Genomic DNA, 16054 nt, shown 5'->3' on the forward strand with positions numbered 1-16054 from the left:
CTTCCGACAGGGGCTTTATTTACAGAGGCCGGCGGGCGGGGCCGGGGGGCCAGCGCCGCTTCAGAGCGGCAGGTACAGCGAGTAGTCCGACAGTGCCCAGCGGCGGGCCGGGCGGCCGGTGCGGCCGATCATGGGCAGCTTCTGCACGTAGCGGGAGGCCGGGCTGGGCCCGTACGGCGCGGGGAAGGCGGTCTGGAAGAGGCGCCCGCGGCATCGCCTCCCGGCCTGCCGCCCGGCAATAATGAAGCGGAAGTGGGGGGCGCCGCGCGGGGCGAAACGGCTCTTCTGGAAGACGTCGCGGGTGCCGGCGCCGGGGCCCTGCTGCCGGGGCGCCCCCCGCGCCCGATGCACGCGCGGCAGCGGCCTGCTCTCAGAGGCGGCGGGCGCGGAGGCCGACGCGGGGCCGCCGCTCCGGGGACTCTCGTCGCCCTGCGGGCTGACCATGGCGTTGGCCGTCAGCTGCGGCATCTTCCGCACCGAATCCGGAGCGGCCGCCGGCTCCTTCTTGTCCCCGGGCGGCCGCGGAGTGGTGGGCGCGGGCTGGCCCGTGCCGAAGCGGGTGGCCAAGCTGTCACCGAAGAAGGCGTACAGCTCCCGGTAGATGTCCGCCAGGGTCACCGATGGGGAAGGATCCTCCGGCCCCGCGCCTCCTGGCGGCGGCGGGACGACAGACCCAAAGCCTGGCTCCGCGCTGCCCCCGGAGGGAGACTCCTGCAGGAGAAGGCTGTCCCACGGCAGGTCGTCCGAGCGCCGGCACCCCCTGCCGCTTGGGCCCCCCTTGCTGGGCTCTGCCGCCTGGGCCTTCATCTTCAGCAGTCTCTCCACGGCCACCTGTAAGAGCAGAGGGACTAGGATAGGCAAGAACTAGGAGGAACCTGGGCCCATCGAGTTTTCCACAGTTAAGGCAGGTGAGCTGCTGAGCTCACGCCAGGGAAGGGAGACTGGAAGGGGCAGGCACTCACCAGAATGGCTCCGTAGACCTTGTGTCCATCTGCTTTAACTTGGGCATTAGATACGGAGTAATCATCTAGCACAGCCTGCAGGTTTGTCCAGTAAGTGGACAGGTGTGGGTACAGTACTCGTTCTACTGCCTGGAAGGGAAAAGGGAATGCAGTAAGCACCTTGTTGCTTATTGCCTCTCAGGTACCCTTGCCCACGGAAGACGTACTGTTACCTCTGACAGGAAATTCTCAGCTTGGCATATTCAGCCAACATTTATTTGGAACCCACTGTATGCCCAAGCCTTGGCTGAGCACTGAGAACGAAGGTCAGGTACAAAGACCACGTAAAGTGACCCTGTTATCACTGACATGTATGACAAGGGCTAGAGGATATAGGTAATGCCCATTGCTAACAGACAAACTTAATTTGCCAACTGTTAACCGTATACAGTCAATAGGCAAGTACTATTGCTTAAATGTACACTGGGACTCAGTTCAGACCACCTGCACAAAAACAAACAACCGATCAGAGGCCTGGACTCTGATTATAGGATTTTAATCCTGTGATTACTTTTGAGGAAAGCAATTAAGACTTCACAGAGGATGGACGGCCTCGGTGGCTCAGTTAAGCGACGGACTCTTGATTTTGGCTCAGGTCACAAGCCTGCTTAACATTCCCTCCCTCTCCCTCCACCCACTCCTCTCACTCTTGCACATTCTATTTAAAAAAAAAAAAAAAAAAAAAAAAGACTTCACAGAGGATGTGACATCTGTTACAGGCTTTGATGCGTTAAGAGTTCTTTGGTTAGGCATCCACAGCCTGAGGATTTGAAAACGTTAAAAAAATCAACAAGTTCCGAGAAGAACACAACTTACGGCTGACTCAAGTGTAAGAGCTTAAATAATTCTATAACTGTAGTAGTTAAATAAAATATCTAACCACAAAAAAAGACACAGTGCCAACATTTACAAAGACAGTCTGAGATCTTATCAAAACAAACAAGGGAATGCCTGTGCAGTTCAGTCTGTTATGCACCCAACTCTTGGTTTTGGCCCAGGTCATGATCTCCCAGTCTGTGAGCTGGAGACCCGCATCAGGCTCCGTGCTGAGCCTGCTTGGGATTCTCTCTCTCCCTCTCTCTCTTCCCCTCCCCCACTCAGGCTCCTTCTGTCTCTCTCAAAATAAACAAACATTAAAAAAACACAAACCCTCAATACAAGAGGAATTGAGGGGTGGTTCCTGAACATGATTAACAGAGAATGGCCAGGAATTTATGAAGTGGGGATATACTAATACCTGCCATGTAGAACTTTTGAAAGAATAAGACATTTACACACAGAAAGGCAAGCTATCAAATAGCGGGGCCTAAGGCAAGAGCTCAGTACATGGCAACAGCAAGCATATACCTTTTTTTTTAGTTTTTTAATTTATTTTTATTTTGAGAGAGAGAGCAAGCAGGGGAGGGGCAGAGAGAGAGGGAGACAGAAAGAATCCCGAACAGGCTCCATGCTGTCAGCGCGGAGCCCGATGTGGGGCTCAAGCCCACGAACCATTGAGACCATGACCTGAGCCAAAATCGAGTCAGATGCCTAAGCAATTGAGCCATGCAGGCGGCCCAAGCATATACCATTTTCATGATAAAAGACACACAAATACTATTTTTCTGATTACAAATGGGAGCTCTTCTGGCTCTGTGTGTGGGAAAGGCCGGGGTCCTCACCTTCCAGCCGAGGGCATGCAGCCCCACCACAGCCCCGTAGTGAGAGCAGAGAGGCCGCACGGGGTCTGCCAACACCTTCTGCAGGGAGAGCAGGATCTGCTGATAAAGGCCACTCACAAGGTCCCCGTGTGTCCTACGGGAGCGGCATTCAGTCAGAGAGAAGAATGAGGCACAGGGCAGCCTAAACTGGACTCCGGCCGGGGCGCACTGGGGTAAGTGGACAAGGAAGGCTAAGGGGGAGCGAAGGCCACCTGAAGGGCCGGAGGGCCCAACCCTGGGGATATCGGGTGTCCATCTCTAGAATCCCAGCGTGCCGACGCACACCGACTGGGAAGCTCTAATGGAAGAGGCTCCCTACCCGCTCAACGCATGGCCTCGAAGCCAGACATCTCACCCGCTCCCGAACGCAACCCCTCGGCACTGTGACAGCCCCACCCTTCGTTCAGCTAGGCCCAGCGGCTACCAGAAGATGTGGCTGAGCAGGAGGGCAGCCCCATCCCGAAGAGTCCAATGGTCGTTCAGAGGATTGATGGAGGCAGCCAGTGGCTCCAGCACGCAGTAGAGGACACTCCCTACCAGGGAGCGGACATAGGGCCCCAGGCAGAGGTGTGGGTTCCGAACCAGGCTCCGAGCCACTTGCAGGAGCCGGTGCAGCTGCTCCAGATCGTGGCTTACAGATTTCACCTGTTTGTAGAAGAGGGTCGCTTAGGGGGACACGAGGGTGCGGGTAGGAGCCCACTGCCGCGACGGCGCCTGCCATGAGCCCTACCCGGTGCCGGGTTATCTCCCCACAAACCGTCCCCACCCTGCCCCAGCCGCGTCACTCACCCCACTGACCACGTAAACAAAGTAGGGGAGGAGTGCTGCGATCTTGGAGTTCGTCTGCAGGTCCTGGAGAGCGATCTGAAAAGGAAGAGGCCAGACTGCACTGGGTCCTCCAGCCCCAAGTAGAAACTGACATTTAAAAAAAAAAAAAATTTTTTTTTTTTAATCTTTATTTATTTTTGAGAGAGAGAGAGACATAGAGCGCGAGCAGGGGAGAAACACAGAAAGAGGGAGAGACAGAATCCAAAGCAGGCTCCAGGCTCTGAGCTGTTAGCACAGGGCCCGATGCAGGGCTCGAACCCACAGAACTGCAAGATCACGACCTGAGCCAAAGTGTGGCACTCAACTGACTGAGCCACCCAGGTGCCCCTATACTGACATTTTTGAGAGGACAGTTTACTTCTTGTGTATTACAATTTAAATGTTCTCTCTCAAAATAAATAAATTTTTAAAAAATGTAAATGTTCATATTCTTTGATTATTCAAGTGTACTGCTATAAATTTAACCCACCATAAAAGTTACCCACTTACACACATACCCACTCACAGCACAGTCTGTAATAATAAAAACTGCCCACAACCTAAATGGTCAACGTGATTTTAACTGAGAAAAGCACTTGTTCTAAAACCAGATGTTTACTATAATATCACCTTGGTTATACTAGAGAAATTACAGTTAAAACTTGGGGGGGAGAAAACATGTTTCCATAGGAAACTTTCACTTTCTTTTTTAAATCTTTTTAAATTTTTTTTTAATGTTTTTTTATTTGATGGAGACAGAGTGAGAACGGGGGAGGAGCAAAGAGGGAGACACAGAATCCGAAGCAGGCTCTAGGCTCCGAAGCAGGCTCTAGGCTCCGAGCTGTCGGCACAGAGCCTGATGTGGGGCTTGAACTCACGAACCATGAGATCATGACCTGAGCCGAAGGTGGATGTTTAACCGACTGAGCCACCCAGGCGCCCCTAAAAAAATTTTTTTTGACGTGTATTTATTTTTCGGAGAGACAAGAGACAGACAATGAACGGGGGAGGGGCAGAAAGAGAGAGGGAAACACAGAATCCGAAGCAGGCTCGAGGCTCCCAGCTGTCTGCACAGAACCTGACACGGGGCTCGAACTCACAAACCACAAGATCATGACCTGAGCCGAAGTCAGATGCTTAACTGACTGAGCTACCCAGGTGCCCCTCTATATTACAATACTTCTATAATAAACATGCTGATATAACTTTTATAAGCAGAAAAAAGAGTTAAGTAAATGAGAAAAGTCCTCTTAACCCTGAATCTCCACTACCTGTGACCTCCAGACCCCTCTGGATAAAGCTCCTATGCTCAGGCACTACGAGACCAGACAGCAGACTAGTGGGAAAGGAGCTCAGCCCCCAGGCCCCCCATCCATCCCATCGGCACGGTGCCTGGGGAACCGGAGCCAAGCTCCTAAGGAATGGGAGCAACAGCCAGACATGGGAAGAAGGATAGAAACCCCGAGAGGCCACATGGTGGAGCAGACCAGCAAACTAACGCTCGCCCGACTCTCGCCCGACTCTGGACACAGGAGGACTGACCACAGGCAGCCTGCGGAGTCCCAGAGGCTAAAGCGGCAGGGTCTCTCCGAACAGGTCTGGCCGGGCACCCTGACCCCGGCTCCTTCCGCTTCCCTTCTCTCCCTCTCAAGTCCTCACAAATGAGAGCCGCAACGTGGCTGCCTCACTCGGCCCCAAGTCAACAGGCACCCCAGAGAGCAGGCTCTGAAATCAAGGTGTGCGGGTACTGACCACCCGAGTCCCCCCAAATGGCTCTGCTGAGCTGCCCATTCTCTGGAGAGCAGGAGTTCCCGCTGGAGTGGGCAGAGCAAGGCGGTCCTGGAGGAGGGCGGCCTCAGAGCCCTGCACCCCCGCTCCCACCCACATCAGGTGTCTGCAGTGGACAGGAAGCAGGGGCCTGAAAGAGCTCTGTGGGGGGGCGCCTGGGTGGCTCAGTCAGCTAGGCGTCTGATTCTTGCTCCGGGTTCAGTCATGATCTCCTGCTTTCTGGGATCGAGCCCCGTGTCGGGCTCTGCGCTGAGCATGTGGAGCCTGCTTGGGATTCCTTCTCTATGCCTCTTTCTCTACACCGCCCCCGCCAACTCACACTGGCTCTAAGTAAATAAATAAACTTAAAAAAAAAAAAAAAAAAAGAACGAATTCCATGGGGATTTGAAAACTGGACTTTGTGCCCCAATTCGGGTCCACTTGCTCACCTTCATCAGCTGCGGATCGTCCCCCAGCACGGCTCGAGTCACTTGCTGGTAGTACTTGAGAAGGTCATCGGTCAGCGAAGACACGGCGCTGGGCACTGTGGGAAGATGGGCAGGAGGTGGTCAGGGTCAGCCCAGCCCAACCTCACCTGCCGCCTCCCCTCCCTCCCCTCCCCACCAGAAGCCTGTTCACACGGGACTCCCAGAGCACACAGCCACCAACTCCTCGGAGCAGCCCTGCTCAGCCCTGAGCTCGCAGGCTCTCCACACCTCTGTGCTCTGTACTGTGCCTCCCACCTGTCCTCTGCCACGCAGGTTCCTGCTCAGTCCTCAGTCCCTCCTGGACACTTGCCCTCAGGGAACCCAGTTGCCCAGACTTCTGTGCTAGCATCCAACACCCGGCATCATGACTGGTCCCAGGTCTGGGCTCATAGCTCCAAATCTGAACCCTCTGGGCAGGGACTAGTGCCCACTCAGAACGGGGCATCAGTAAATACTTGTGAGATGAAGAATCAGAGGTACAGGGGTGCCTGGGTGGCTCAGTTAGGCGTCCAACTCGGGTTTTTTTGTTGTTTTTTTTTCCAAGCATCCAACTCAATTTTGGCTCGGGTCATGATCTCACGGTTCATGAGTTCGAGCCCCGCATTGGACTCTGCGCTGGCTACGAGGAGCCTGCTTTAGGTTCTCTCCCCCGCCTCTCTCTGCTCCTCCCCTGTTCACGCTTGCGCTCTCTCTCAAAATAAACTTAAAAACAAACAAAAAAAAAGAAGCAGAGAGGTACAGGAACACCCCCCTCCCCCTTAGCTCCTAAGGAAGGAAAGTCCAGAAAACCCGTTCCCCATACTACCCCTTACCTGATCCTTGAGGCGCCAGGTTCCCTTTGCCATCTAGGTAGGACACATGAACTAGAACCAGAGCACAGATCGGTCAGCTAAGGGGGTTCTGCCCCTCGTAGCACCACCGCATGCAGGAGTTCTGCCCCCCCCCACCCCTCCTCTGACAGCCCAGTTCCTGTCCCCACCCCATGGAGGAGCTCGGCAGTCACCTCTCACAGCTGTCTCGGCACAGCCTTTGGGGATGTTGGTGGCCAGGGCCAGCTCTACCAGGTTCACCTCTCGGTCCTCAGGGAAGTAGAGCTCGCCCTCCCTGGCAGGGCGCAGGGGCAGCGCCTCCTGGGATCCATAGCCACACACAGCCTGAGCAAAGAGAGGATCGGAGGGCAGGCTGAATCCAGGGAGGGAAGAGGCAATCTACTGACCAGGGCAGGGGGCCTACGTTTGAGGGAAATCCAAGAGTCTGAGAAAAGGGGAGATGCCTGAGGCTTCAGGCCTATTGCCGGGAATTTGGCTGGAGCATCCGGTACTCACTGGGTCAGGGAGTAGAGCCTGGTCTGTCCTTCCAGAACCATACGGGCTCTGAGACCCAACCCCCTGCCGCCAGCCCTCCAAACATTCACCGAACTTTGAAAACACTATATTTTTTTAATAATCTTTTTTTTTTTTAACGTAGGGGCACCTGGGTGGCTCAGTTGGTTGAGCGTCCGACTTTGGCTTCGGTCACAATCTTGGGGTTCGTGAGTTCAAGCCCTACATCGGGCTCTGTGCTAAAAGCTCAGAGCCTGCTTCAGATTCTCTGCCCCCCAACTTCCCGCCCCTCCCCTGTTTGCACTCTCTAAAAAATAAACAAAAAGCATTTTTAAAAAATTAAATAAACTTTTTTTTTTATTTTAGAGAGAGTGCGTGTGTGAGCATGTGGGCGGAAGAGAGGGGCGGCGGGGTAGGGAGAGAGAAAGAGGGAAAGGGAAAGAGAGAGAGAGAGAGAATATCCCAAGCAGACTCCTCACTCAGAATAACTTGCTCCCAGGACCCTGAAATCATGACCTGAGCCGAAATTAAGAGCCAGACGCTCAACCAACTAAACACCCCAGGCGCCCTCCCCCTCTTTTTGTAAAGTAAGCTCCAGGCCCGACATGAGGCTCAAACGAACTCACAACCCTAAGATTAAGAGTCGCATGCTGGGGCACCTGAGCGGCTCAGTCAGTTAAGCATCCTACTTCGTTTCAGGTCATGATCTCACGGCTGGTGAGTTTGAGCCCCACATCGGGCTCGCTGCTGTCAGCACAGAGCCCGCTTTGGATCCTCTGTCCCCCTCTCACTGCCCCTCCCCGGCCTGCGCTCTCCCCCCACCAAAAAAGAAAAGTCACATGCTCTCCTGAGCCAGCCAGGCACCCCAACACTATTCTCTTCTAAACATGATCTTCTTCCCTCAAGCCCCTGCCCCACAACAACTGTGCAGGACAGTCTAATACCCACATTGATGCCCAGGCTCCTCCCTTACCCAGAATGTCTCCTCTTCTCCTCTTGGCTTAGCCTAACCCAAGCCTCCCTTTAAAGCCCGGCTCAAGTCCCAGTTCTTCCAAGGCTTCCCTAACCTCCTGGCCCCCGGGCACCGATCCTGTGGTTTCTGTGAGCTGCCCCTGTGTGCACATTTGGTCTTTAGGTCTGTGCTGGGCACGGGGTGGGTCGTGCCACCTGAGCCCTGTGCAGCCCGCGCTCAACTCACCTCCACGCTGCTCCAGCGGAGGGCCCTGTTGAAGTCCTCGACAGTCAGCTTCCGCCGTTTGGTATGTTTCATGAATTGAGAGCTATTCTGGGAGGGGAGGAACAAAGTCAGGGGACAGGGAGAAGGGGGTATGGAGTCCCCAGGGGAAGAGAGACAGCCTGGGGAGGAGGCAAAGAGGACACCAGGAAGCCCAGAATCTGGCTCCGCTCTGGTGCGGACAGCACCCCGCACGTGACGTTCCCTCTCTGTGACCCAGTTTCTCACACGCAGAATGTGAGTGTGAACTTGCCTGGCCTGCCTGGCGGGGCTGTTGAGAAGAGGGGCAATGGGGGGACGCTGCCCAGCCAGCACTTTGTTTGCCAGAAGCCCACTGGCTGAAAGGGGAGCTCCGGAGAGGGCAAGGACCGCCTCTGTCCCTCAGAGCTCAGAGCAGGTGCCGCAAATACAGCTGTGTAATAAATCCCTGTGGGAGGCAGCCACCAAGGAGAGAATAAGGGGAGCTGGGAGGGGTGCGGGGAGCGAGGGGGGCGTACCTGGGTGGCCTCTCTGAGACGGTAACACACATCCTCCGCGAGAAGAGCTGCCACCTCATCGCTCAGCTCCAGGCCCGTGCTCTCCGCCATCAGCCGGACCGACTCCCGAGGGATCTCCACAAACCGCCGCTCTTCTCGCTCGGACATGGCCCCGACGGAGCTGGGAGCCAGGAGAGAAGGTTTGAGAAGCCACCCAGTCTCCCTCAGGGCCCAGGAGCCCGACTTCAAGGCCTTCTGAACCAGTCTCGCTGCTCTTGTTCCAGAATCCCTGAACAAGGAGCCGCGGAGGCTCGGAGTGTCCAGGCGAGGAAACTGAGGCTAAGAACAAGAAACAGACGAGCTGGGTCAGACAACAGGGATGCCTGAGAAAGTGCCTGGCCTCAGGGGGTTCACAGAACTGGGTCCCAGCCATGATCTACCACCTCCTGAGTGAATGTGACTGAGAGCCCTGGTCATCCGCTTGTGCGCTGGTGTCCGGACTTGTAAGATACAGGCAATCACCACCGCCCTCCCTACCTCACAGGGTTGCTATGAGGCCAAAACGAGGCGGTGTATGAAAAAAGCCAAGGACCAGAACACCACCCAAAGGGATGATGGAAGATGTTACCATGGTTAGTTACAAATAAAAACTTCAGGGGCGCCTGGATGGCTCAATCGTTTAAGTGTCTGACTTCTGGTCCGGTCGTGATCTCACAGTTTGTGAGTTTGAGCCCCGCATCTCGGGCTGTCTGCTGTCAGCACAGAGCCTGCTTCGGATCCTCTGTCCCCGTCTCTCTGCCCGCCCCCCTCAAAAATAAATAAATGTTAAAAAAGAAAAAAAAAAAAGTCATGTTTTCTTCCTTCTGATTCTTGCTACCACCACTATCTACTAAGTCTTGATGAAAACACTACTTGTATCCTGACACTCCCTTGCTCAGAAATCTTTAGTACTTCCACACTGGTTCTAAAAGAAAGTCTAAACTCCCCAGCTTGACATTTTTCTTTCTTTATTTATTGAGAGAGAGAGAGAGAGAGAGAGAGAGAGAGAGAGAGAGAAATGCAGAGGGAAAGAGAGAGAATCCCAAGCAGGCTCCACACTGCCAGCAAGGGGCCCCATACGGGGCTCAAACTCACCGACCGTGAGATCGTGACCTGAGCTGAAGTCCGTGACGCTCACCTGACTGAGCCACCCAGGCGGCTCCCAGCTTGACATTCTGTATTTGGTCCCAAATCCCCCCAGCTATTCAAGCTGATCCCTCCTCCCAGTAAGACCAGCCTAGAGTCTTCCAGCCTGCCTTGTGCTCCACCACCAGTGCTCAGGCTGGTTGTCTCCCTCTCTACTCCAAGCCCCCCCCCCTCCTCTTTGCTAAGGCAAATCCAGTCTGTCTTTTAAGGTCTTCCTCGCCGAATGCCTTTAGGGATTGTCAGGCTTTTAGTAGCTGGGCTTTTGCCCATGTGTCTGATCTTCCCCAGTCTGGCTTAGAGGTCTAACAGCAGGAACCTGCTCTTCCGTTCACAGGATATGGCAGAATAAGAACCCAACAAAAACAGCAACTGATGAACGATTCCAGTGACGGACACCACAATGAGAGGGCAGGCCCACTAGGGCCAAAGTGAGGCATCAGCACCACAGGCAGCAAGGCCCAGTTCCAGGTGCTTCTGGGTCACCAGTGACCTCCAGGTCCCTAAATCCAAAAACCTCCAGGTCCCTAACCCGGCCTCCTGCATTTCTCCCAGTGGCTCCACATTGCCTTTGGAATAAAGAACAAACCTGTACCATGGTTCCAAGCCCTGCGTACCCATCTACTTCTGCAACACTTCTTTCCCTCTTGTGTTCTGCATTCCCGCCATGGCCGCTTTCCATTTCCCCCAAAACACCTGATCCCAGGACATTCGTACACTCCTTCCCCTCCACCTCCAATCTCTTTGTCTAGTGAGCTCCTAGTGGCTCCTTCAGATCTCAGTTCAAATGTCACTTGCTCAGGGAAGTCTTCTCAGACCTCCACAATGTCCCAGTACTTGGCCTTCAAAGCGATTATCACAGTTGGTAACTATACAATTGTGTAACTGTGTGGATAACACCTCCCCACTATATTGTAAGCTCCATGCCCAGCTAGGATCATGCCAGTTTGCTCACCTTTGCATCCCCAGAGTCCGGCACAGGGTCAGCACATAATACTCCTTCAATAAACACTTGCTGCAAAACCGAATAAAGAATAGCTATTTTTCCCAAGCACATGCTATGCCTGAGGCACACAGGTGCTTTATATGGCTTATACCTCATCTTATTCTCAGTAACAATGAGATAGATGTTAGGTAAGTATCGTGTCTATTTCACAGCCAAGGAAATCAAGGCTCAGAGAGGTTAAATGTTAAATGACTTGTCCAAGAACACCCAGCGAGCACTAAGTAGGCAGCAGGGACTCAACTCCTGTTCCTAGTCATCAGAGCGGTAGGCTGTGTGAGGGACAAGGCCTGGATTTCCAGCCCGAAGACTGGAGTTGGAGGCCCGCCAGTGGATAATTCTGAAGTTTCTGTTTCCCTGCCTGTAAAATGGGAGCATGAAGTCCTGCCCACGGGCAAAGGGCTTTCCTTATTATGTGCCTATATTAAGACCCACAAAGTCCTGGCTCTGACCAAGGTCTCCCCCTCCTCAACCTCCTCTCCTCTGCATCCCCAGCCACTAGCCACACTGGTAAAGTGGCGTGGGAACTGACCGCCACGGGCGTCGGGGGAGCGCATCCTCCCACCCAGCCTCCCTTCATCCCAGATCCAGAAGTCCTGGGGTAGGGTGGAGGAGGTCAGGGGTTACCGAACTTGGGTCACGTGGTCAGCGAAGGGGGCGGGCCCCCAGCGGAGCCGGCGCTAAGGCTGGTCAGTGCGGGGCCCACAGCGGGACGGAGAGTCCTTGGGCCTGCGAGGGCCTGCTCACCTGAAGGCTCTGGCGCGGCAAAGGCGGCTACCCAGACGGCGGTGGCGGCGAAGGCAGCTCCCACTCACCCTGCTCACCCTAATTCCCTCTCTCTGAGCCCAGGCCCCGCCCTCCAGGAGCACAACCAATCGGCGAGCGTCCTGCGAAGTTCCCGCCCACCCTCAGGCTTCCCGCCTCGCGATTGGCCTCTGTTAAGGGGCTGTAAAAGAATCTGGGCGCAGGGGGTCACGTGAGGCTGAAGAGTCGGACTTCTTAAAGCAACAGCTCTTGGGTGTTTTGCGAGTTGGTATGTATGGTTTTGTGTATGTTTTGTGTTTTGTTTATTTATTTTTGAGAGAGAGAGAGAGAGAGAGAGAGAGAGAGAGAGAGAGAGAGAGAGAGAGAGAGACTGCAAGCAGGGTAGGGGCAGAGAGAGGGAGACACGGAATCTGAAGCAGGCCCCAGGCTCTAAAGCCGGGAGCAGAGCCCTATGCGGTACTTGAACTCATGAATCGTGAGATCAGGACCCGAGCTGCAGTCAGACGTTTAACGCAGTGAGCCACCCAAGTGCCCTTGTGTATGTTTTAAAAGCGTATTGTCAAGGAAAGCGTCTCTATTCTTTTGATCTTGTCTGCACTTTGAGTTTCCAAGCATTTGCATTTATGTGACTGCAGCGAAGCTTTAAACTTTGGTGTGTAAATTAGTTTTCTTGCCCACTTGGTGGGGCTCAATTTACCTCTCCAACATCACCTGCAGGACTGATGGGGCTCCCACTAGGTATTTTCTTTGGGCAGAAGAGTCTTCTCACTGGGACAAGCTCACGTGCAAGATACAGACTCCAGGGCTGTGCTCATTACGGCACCCTTCCTCAGTAAGCCAACTATAACCCCTAACCTGCCTCGATTTCCTTGCCCACTTTACACGCACATGCTTTCCTAAACTTGGACAGCTCTCAATTCGGAAACAAGTGGGTTTAGTGGGTTGCGGATAGTATTTGGAGTCAGACCAACCTAGGTTCAAATTCTACCATCGCTTTGGGGCAAATTACCTAACCATATTTTCGCCCAAGTGCAAAATGGGATACTGATACTCACTTCACAGGATTACTGTGGATTAAATGAGATGATGTCTGTGAAAGCACTTGGCAGAGTTGAGGTTGAACCTTCTTGTACACATCAGGAGGCAGACAGTGAATTAATTCCTTTATGTTCATTCAAAATGAGGTCGTTTGCAGTGGGCTATTCATTATAGAAAGGAGTTTTCTGCGGAGGAGCGTGAATGTACACATCCTCGCCCTTCCTCCCTCTCAGGGTAAGATGCTGCTGCCTCTAAAAGAGATCCTCCCAGGCTAGAGCTGGGAAGGCCAGATGGATGTGGTGGAGGTTGCCATGGCAACACCACCTAAGGAGACGATGACCCTGCTGAGTCTCTTCCAGTTATAGTCAGTATGACATCTGCTGTAGTGTCAGTACTGTGCTTGAACACTGGAGTGTCTGCCCACCTCTGCATAAAGGGAAGCGGCAGGGCCTCCTCCACCATCCTGAGTCTGAGGTCAGTTCAGCAGGATCTGGGCTGCTGGCAGCTCTCCTTGCTGAGGTGTTAGTCTGGACAGCCATTGGCAAGTTCAAAGGCATGACACAATGACAGAAGGCCCAGGGGCCTGGGGGAGATAGTAAAGCCGTATTCAAGCACTTTGGGGCCCATTTGCCCCCAGCCTCGAGTGGAGGCAGGGGCCAATGAGAGCAGTAGTGAGACCCACATGACCACAGATAGGAGAAAGGTGGGTCCCACTCACTCCCCAGCCACCTAGAGCCTGGCAAAAAGAGCTAGGATGGCTTTGAAGGCAGACTGACAAGTTTAAAAACAAAACAAAGCTCCACCACTCACTAGCTGTGTACCCTTGGCATTACCCTTCGTCTCTCTAATCTGTTTTATCAGCTATCAAGTGGACCAACAGAATCTGTTGGTGGACCAACAGAACAGTTCGTGGAACTGTTGTGGGCAATGTGTGTAAAAGATTTAGCATTAGGCACCTGAGTGGCTCAGTCAGTTAGGTAGCCAACTTCAGCTTAGGTCATGATCTCACTGTATGAGTTCAAGTCCCGCATTGGGCTGTCTGCGGTCAGTTCAGAGCCTGCTTCGGATCCTCTGTCTCCCTCTCTCTGCCCCTACCCTGCTCAAGCGCTCTCTTGCTATCAAAAATAAAATGTGTATTTTTAAAAATGCTTTCCTTATTTTTGAGAGAGCACAAGTGGGAGAAGGGCAGAGAGAGGGGACAGGATCCAAAGCTGGCTCCGAGCTGACAGCAGTGAGCCCGATGTGGGGCTCGAACTCACGAACCGCAAGATCATGATCTGAGCCAAAGTCAGATGCTAAACCAACTGAGCCAAGACACCCCAAAAATAAAATATCTTTTAAAAAAATTAGCATTACCAGGCAGATACTCCTGTTACCTGTGACCTTTTTAAGAGGCCGTAACTTTCAGTTACAAACCTTAAAAAGAAGAGGCCTGGAGACCATCTCCAGACCGTCCGCACTTAATCCCCTCTCCACACAGCACACACCTTCTTGGCAGGTGCCACACCCCACGTCCTCACCAGCACCCACATGTTCACGTTCCACAAGCCACTTCTGTCCATCAGTCACTTCCTTGTAGGCCTGGTGTTACTTCCAGATTATCCCCAACACAATTAACAGATGAGTGGTTCCATTTGAGAACTTGGGAAGATTTTTACTCCGTGAGACACATGCTGTTTACAGCCTAGGGGAAATCCCTACAGCCTGAGTAATCAACTCACCGTATACTGAAATGGTAACATGACTTTAACGTGGTTTCCATGGGAAAATTCATTGCTAATCCAGCACACTTTCCCAGATTCAACAAGCTTGGAAAACCTGGCCCAGTGCCAAGAGCTGGAGATACAAAAATGAGAGGGATGCGTGCAAATCTACCATGATCTCAACTGAATCTTTATCTGATAAAAAACAAAAAAATGAGGGGTGCCTGGCTGGGTCAGTGGGTCGAGCGCGTGACTCTTGATCTCAGGGTCGGAGTTCAAGCCTCAAGTTGGGTGTAAAGATTATGTAATAATAAAAAAAAAAAGAAATAGAAAGGAGACAGGAGACAGTAACAAAACAGCATGTTTTGTGGTCCACTGTAGAGGTGCAAATGTTAGAGCTTCTATCTGTCCAGGAGTGCTAATGGCAAGAAGGAAACCACATTCAAAGGCCATTTTTTTTTTACCATGTTTCAGCCACTATTCTGCTTCATATCGGAGTTTCTAGACCTTGACATGATTGACATTTGGGACCAGATAATCATTTGCTGGCGGGGGGAGGGGGGAGAGATATCCTATAGATTGTAGGATGTTTAGTGGCATCCCTGGCCTCTACCCACTAGAAGGCGGTACCATCCAGGACCCAGCTGTCACAACCAAAAATGTCATTGCCACATGCCCCTGGTGGCAAAAATCACCCTAGTTGATAATCACTGCTTTGTATGCATTATATAATAATTATAGGGGCACCTGAGTGGCTCAGTCAGTTAAGCATCTGACTCTTGATCTCAGGGTCGTGAGTTCAAGCCTCGAGTTGGGCTCTTTGCTGGGCGTGAGGCTTACTCAAAAAAAAAAAAAAAAAGAAAGAATTGACGGAGATTTGCTAGATTAGCAGGCAGTAACCCAACGGGCTAGGAAAGGGCATTCCAAGGCACACAAATATTACAAAAGCAGAGTGTGAGCATACCGTGAGGGAGGGTAGCATGTTTGCTTAATCTTATAGTCATTTCACGGAGTTCTGGAGTTCTGCTGTGTTACTCTGACATTTTGAAGCCTTCCACATCTTTGGTTCAGTTTAGTGACTGATTAGCAAGTAAAGGCTTCTGTTGTTTGTGACTCATCCTAGGAAGGATTGGGACCTGCCACACAACCCCCCCCCCCCCCCCCCCGTCTGTGTCATCACTGTCTTCTTGTTCACCTCTCCCTACCCAGGATCTCCTCTCCCCTAGTTCCCAGCTTTACCCTTGGTTAGTTTTAAGGGTGCGGGAAGGCCAAATACCCTGAAACCAGATTGGAACTCGGAGTGACTCTAATGACAGTATCACTTGCAGCAACCTGAAGACCTAACTTTAGTGCCCTTCCTTCAATGAGGTCAACTTTAGCTCTCTGCAAGGGGTTAGTCAGATCCCCTGGGTAGCTGAGGCTAGTTGAGGCATCAGGCCACCAAAAGAGAGGCAAGTGAGCAACTGGCCCCCAGCCTTTTCTAAAAAAGAGTTGTTCTGACCGAAGAAAGGAGCTAACACTTCCATGAGAACAAGGACCTTTTATGGTTAGAATTGCAGAGTCGCAAC

At 52.8% G+C, this 16054-nt stretch overlaps 1 protein-coding gene across 5 annotated transcripts; it reads right to left on the bottom strand.

The window, feature by feature from the left end:
• Window position 1: 1 nt before the first annotated feature.
• Window positions 2-11830, bottom strand: TAF6L (TATA-box binding protein associated factor 6 like). 5 transcript variants are annotated; one of them, XM_047876662.1, is made up of 12 exons: window positions 11728-11830; window positions 10933-10992; window positions 8817-9134; window positions 8284-8370; window positions 6767-6917; window positions 6576-6626; window positions 5725-5819; window positions 3491-3565; window positions 3126-3346; window positions 2663-2795; window positions 963-1091; window positions 2-831 (listed from the first exon to the last, which is right to left on the bottom strand). In XM_047876662.1, exons 3-12 carry the CDS (start codon window positions 8961-8963, stop codon window positions 61-63), a joined length of 1860 nt encoding a protein of 619 aa, XP_047732618.1. In that variant the 5' UTR covers window positions 8964-9134; window positions 10933-10992; window positions 11728-11830; the 3' UTR covers window positions 2-60. The 5 variants fall into 5 exon arrangements, with proteins under 5 accessions (XP_047732618.1, XP_047732616.1, XP_047732613.1 ...); XM_047876660.1 differs by having other exon boundaries at window positions 8817-8976; window positions 11728-11824; XM_047876657.1 differs by lacking the exon at window positions 11728-11830 and adding an exon at window positions 11513-11574.
• Between the last annotated feature and the right edge of the window lie 4224 nt (window positions 11831-16054).

The sequence above is a fragment of the Prionailurus viverrinus genome, chromosome D1, assembly GCF_022837055.1.
Source record: "Prionailurus viverrinus isolate Anna chromosome D1, UM_Priviv_1.0, whole genome shotgun sequence".
NCBI classification, from domain to species: Eukaryota; Metazoa; Chordata; class Mammalia; order Carnivora; family Felidae; genus Prionailurus; species Prionailurus viverrinus.

What these genes read in the sequence shown, in the direction of transcription:
- TAF6L (XM_047876657.1), bottom strand. Translation starts at nt 11,560, where the DNA reads ATGAAGGGAGGCTGGGTGGGAGGATGCGCTCCCCCGACGCCCGTGGCG. An exon ending in TGCCGAGACAGCTGTGAGAG is followed by an intron (nt 6,627 to 6,766) that starts GTGACTGCCGAG and finishes CTCTGGTTCTAG; the next exon opens with TTCATGTGTCCTACCTAGAT. An exon ending in TTGTTTACGTGGTCAGTGGG is followed by an intron (nt 3,347 to 3,490) that starts GTGAGTGACGCG and finishes TTCTACAAACAG; the next exon opens with GTGAAATCTGTAAGCCACGA.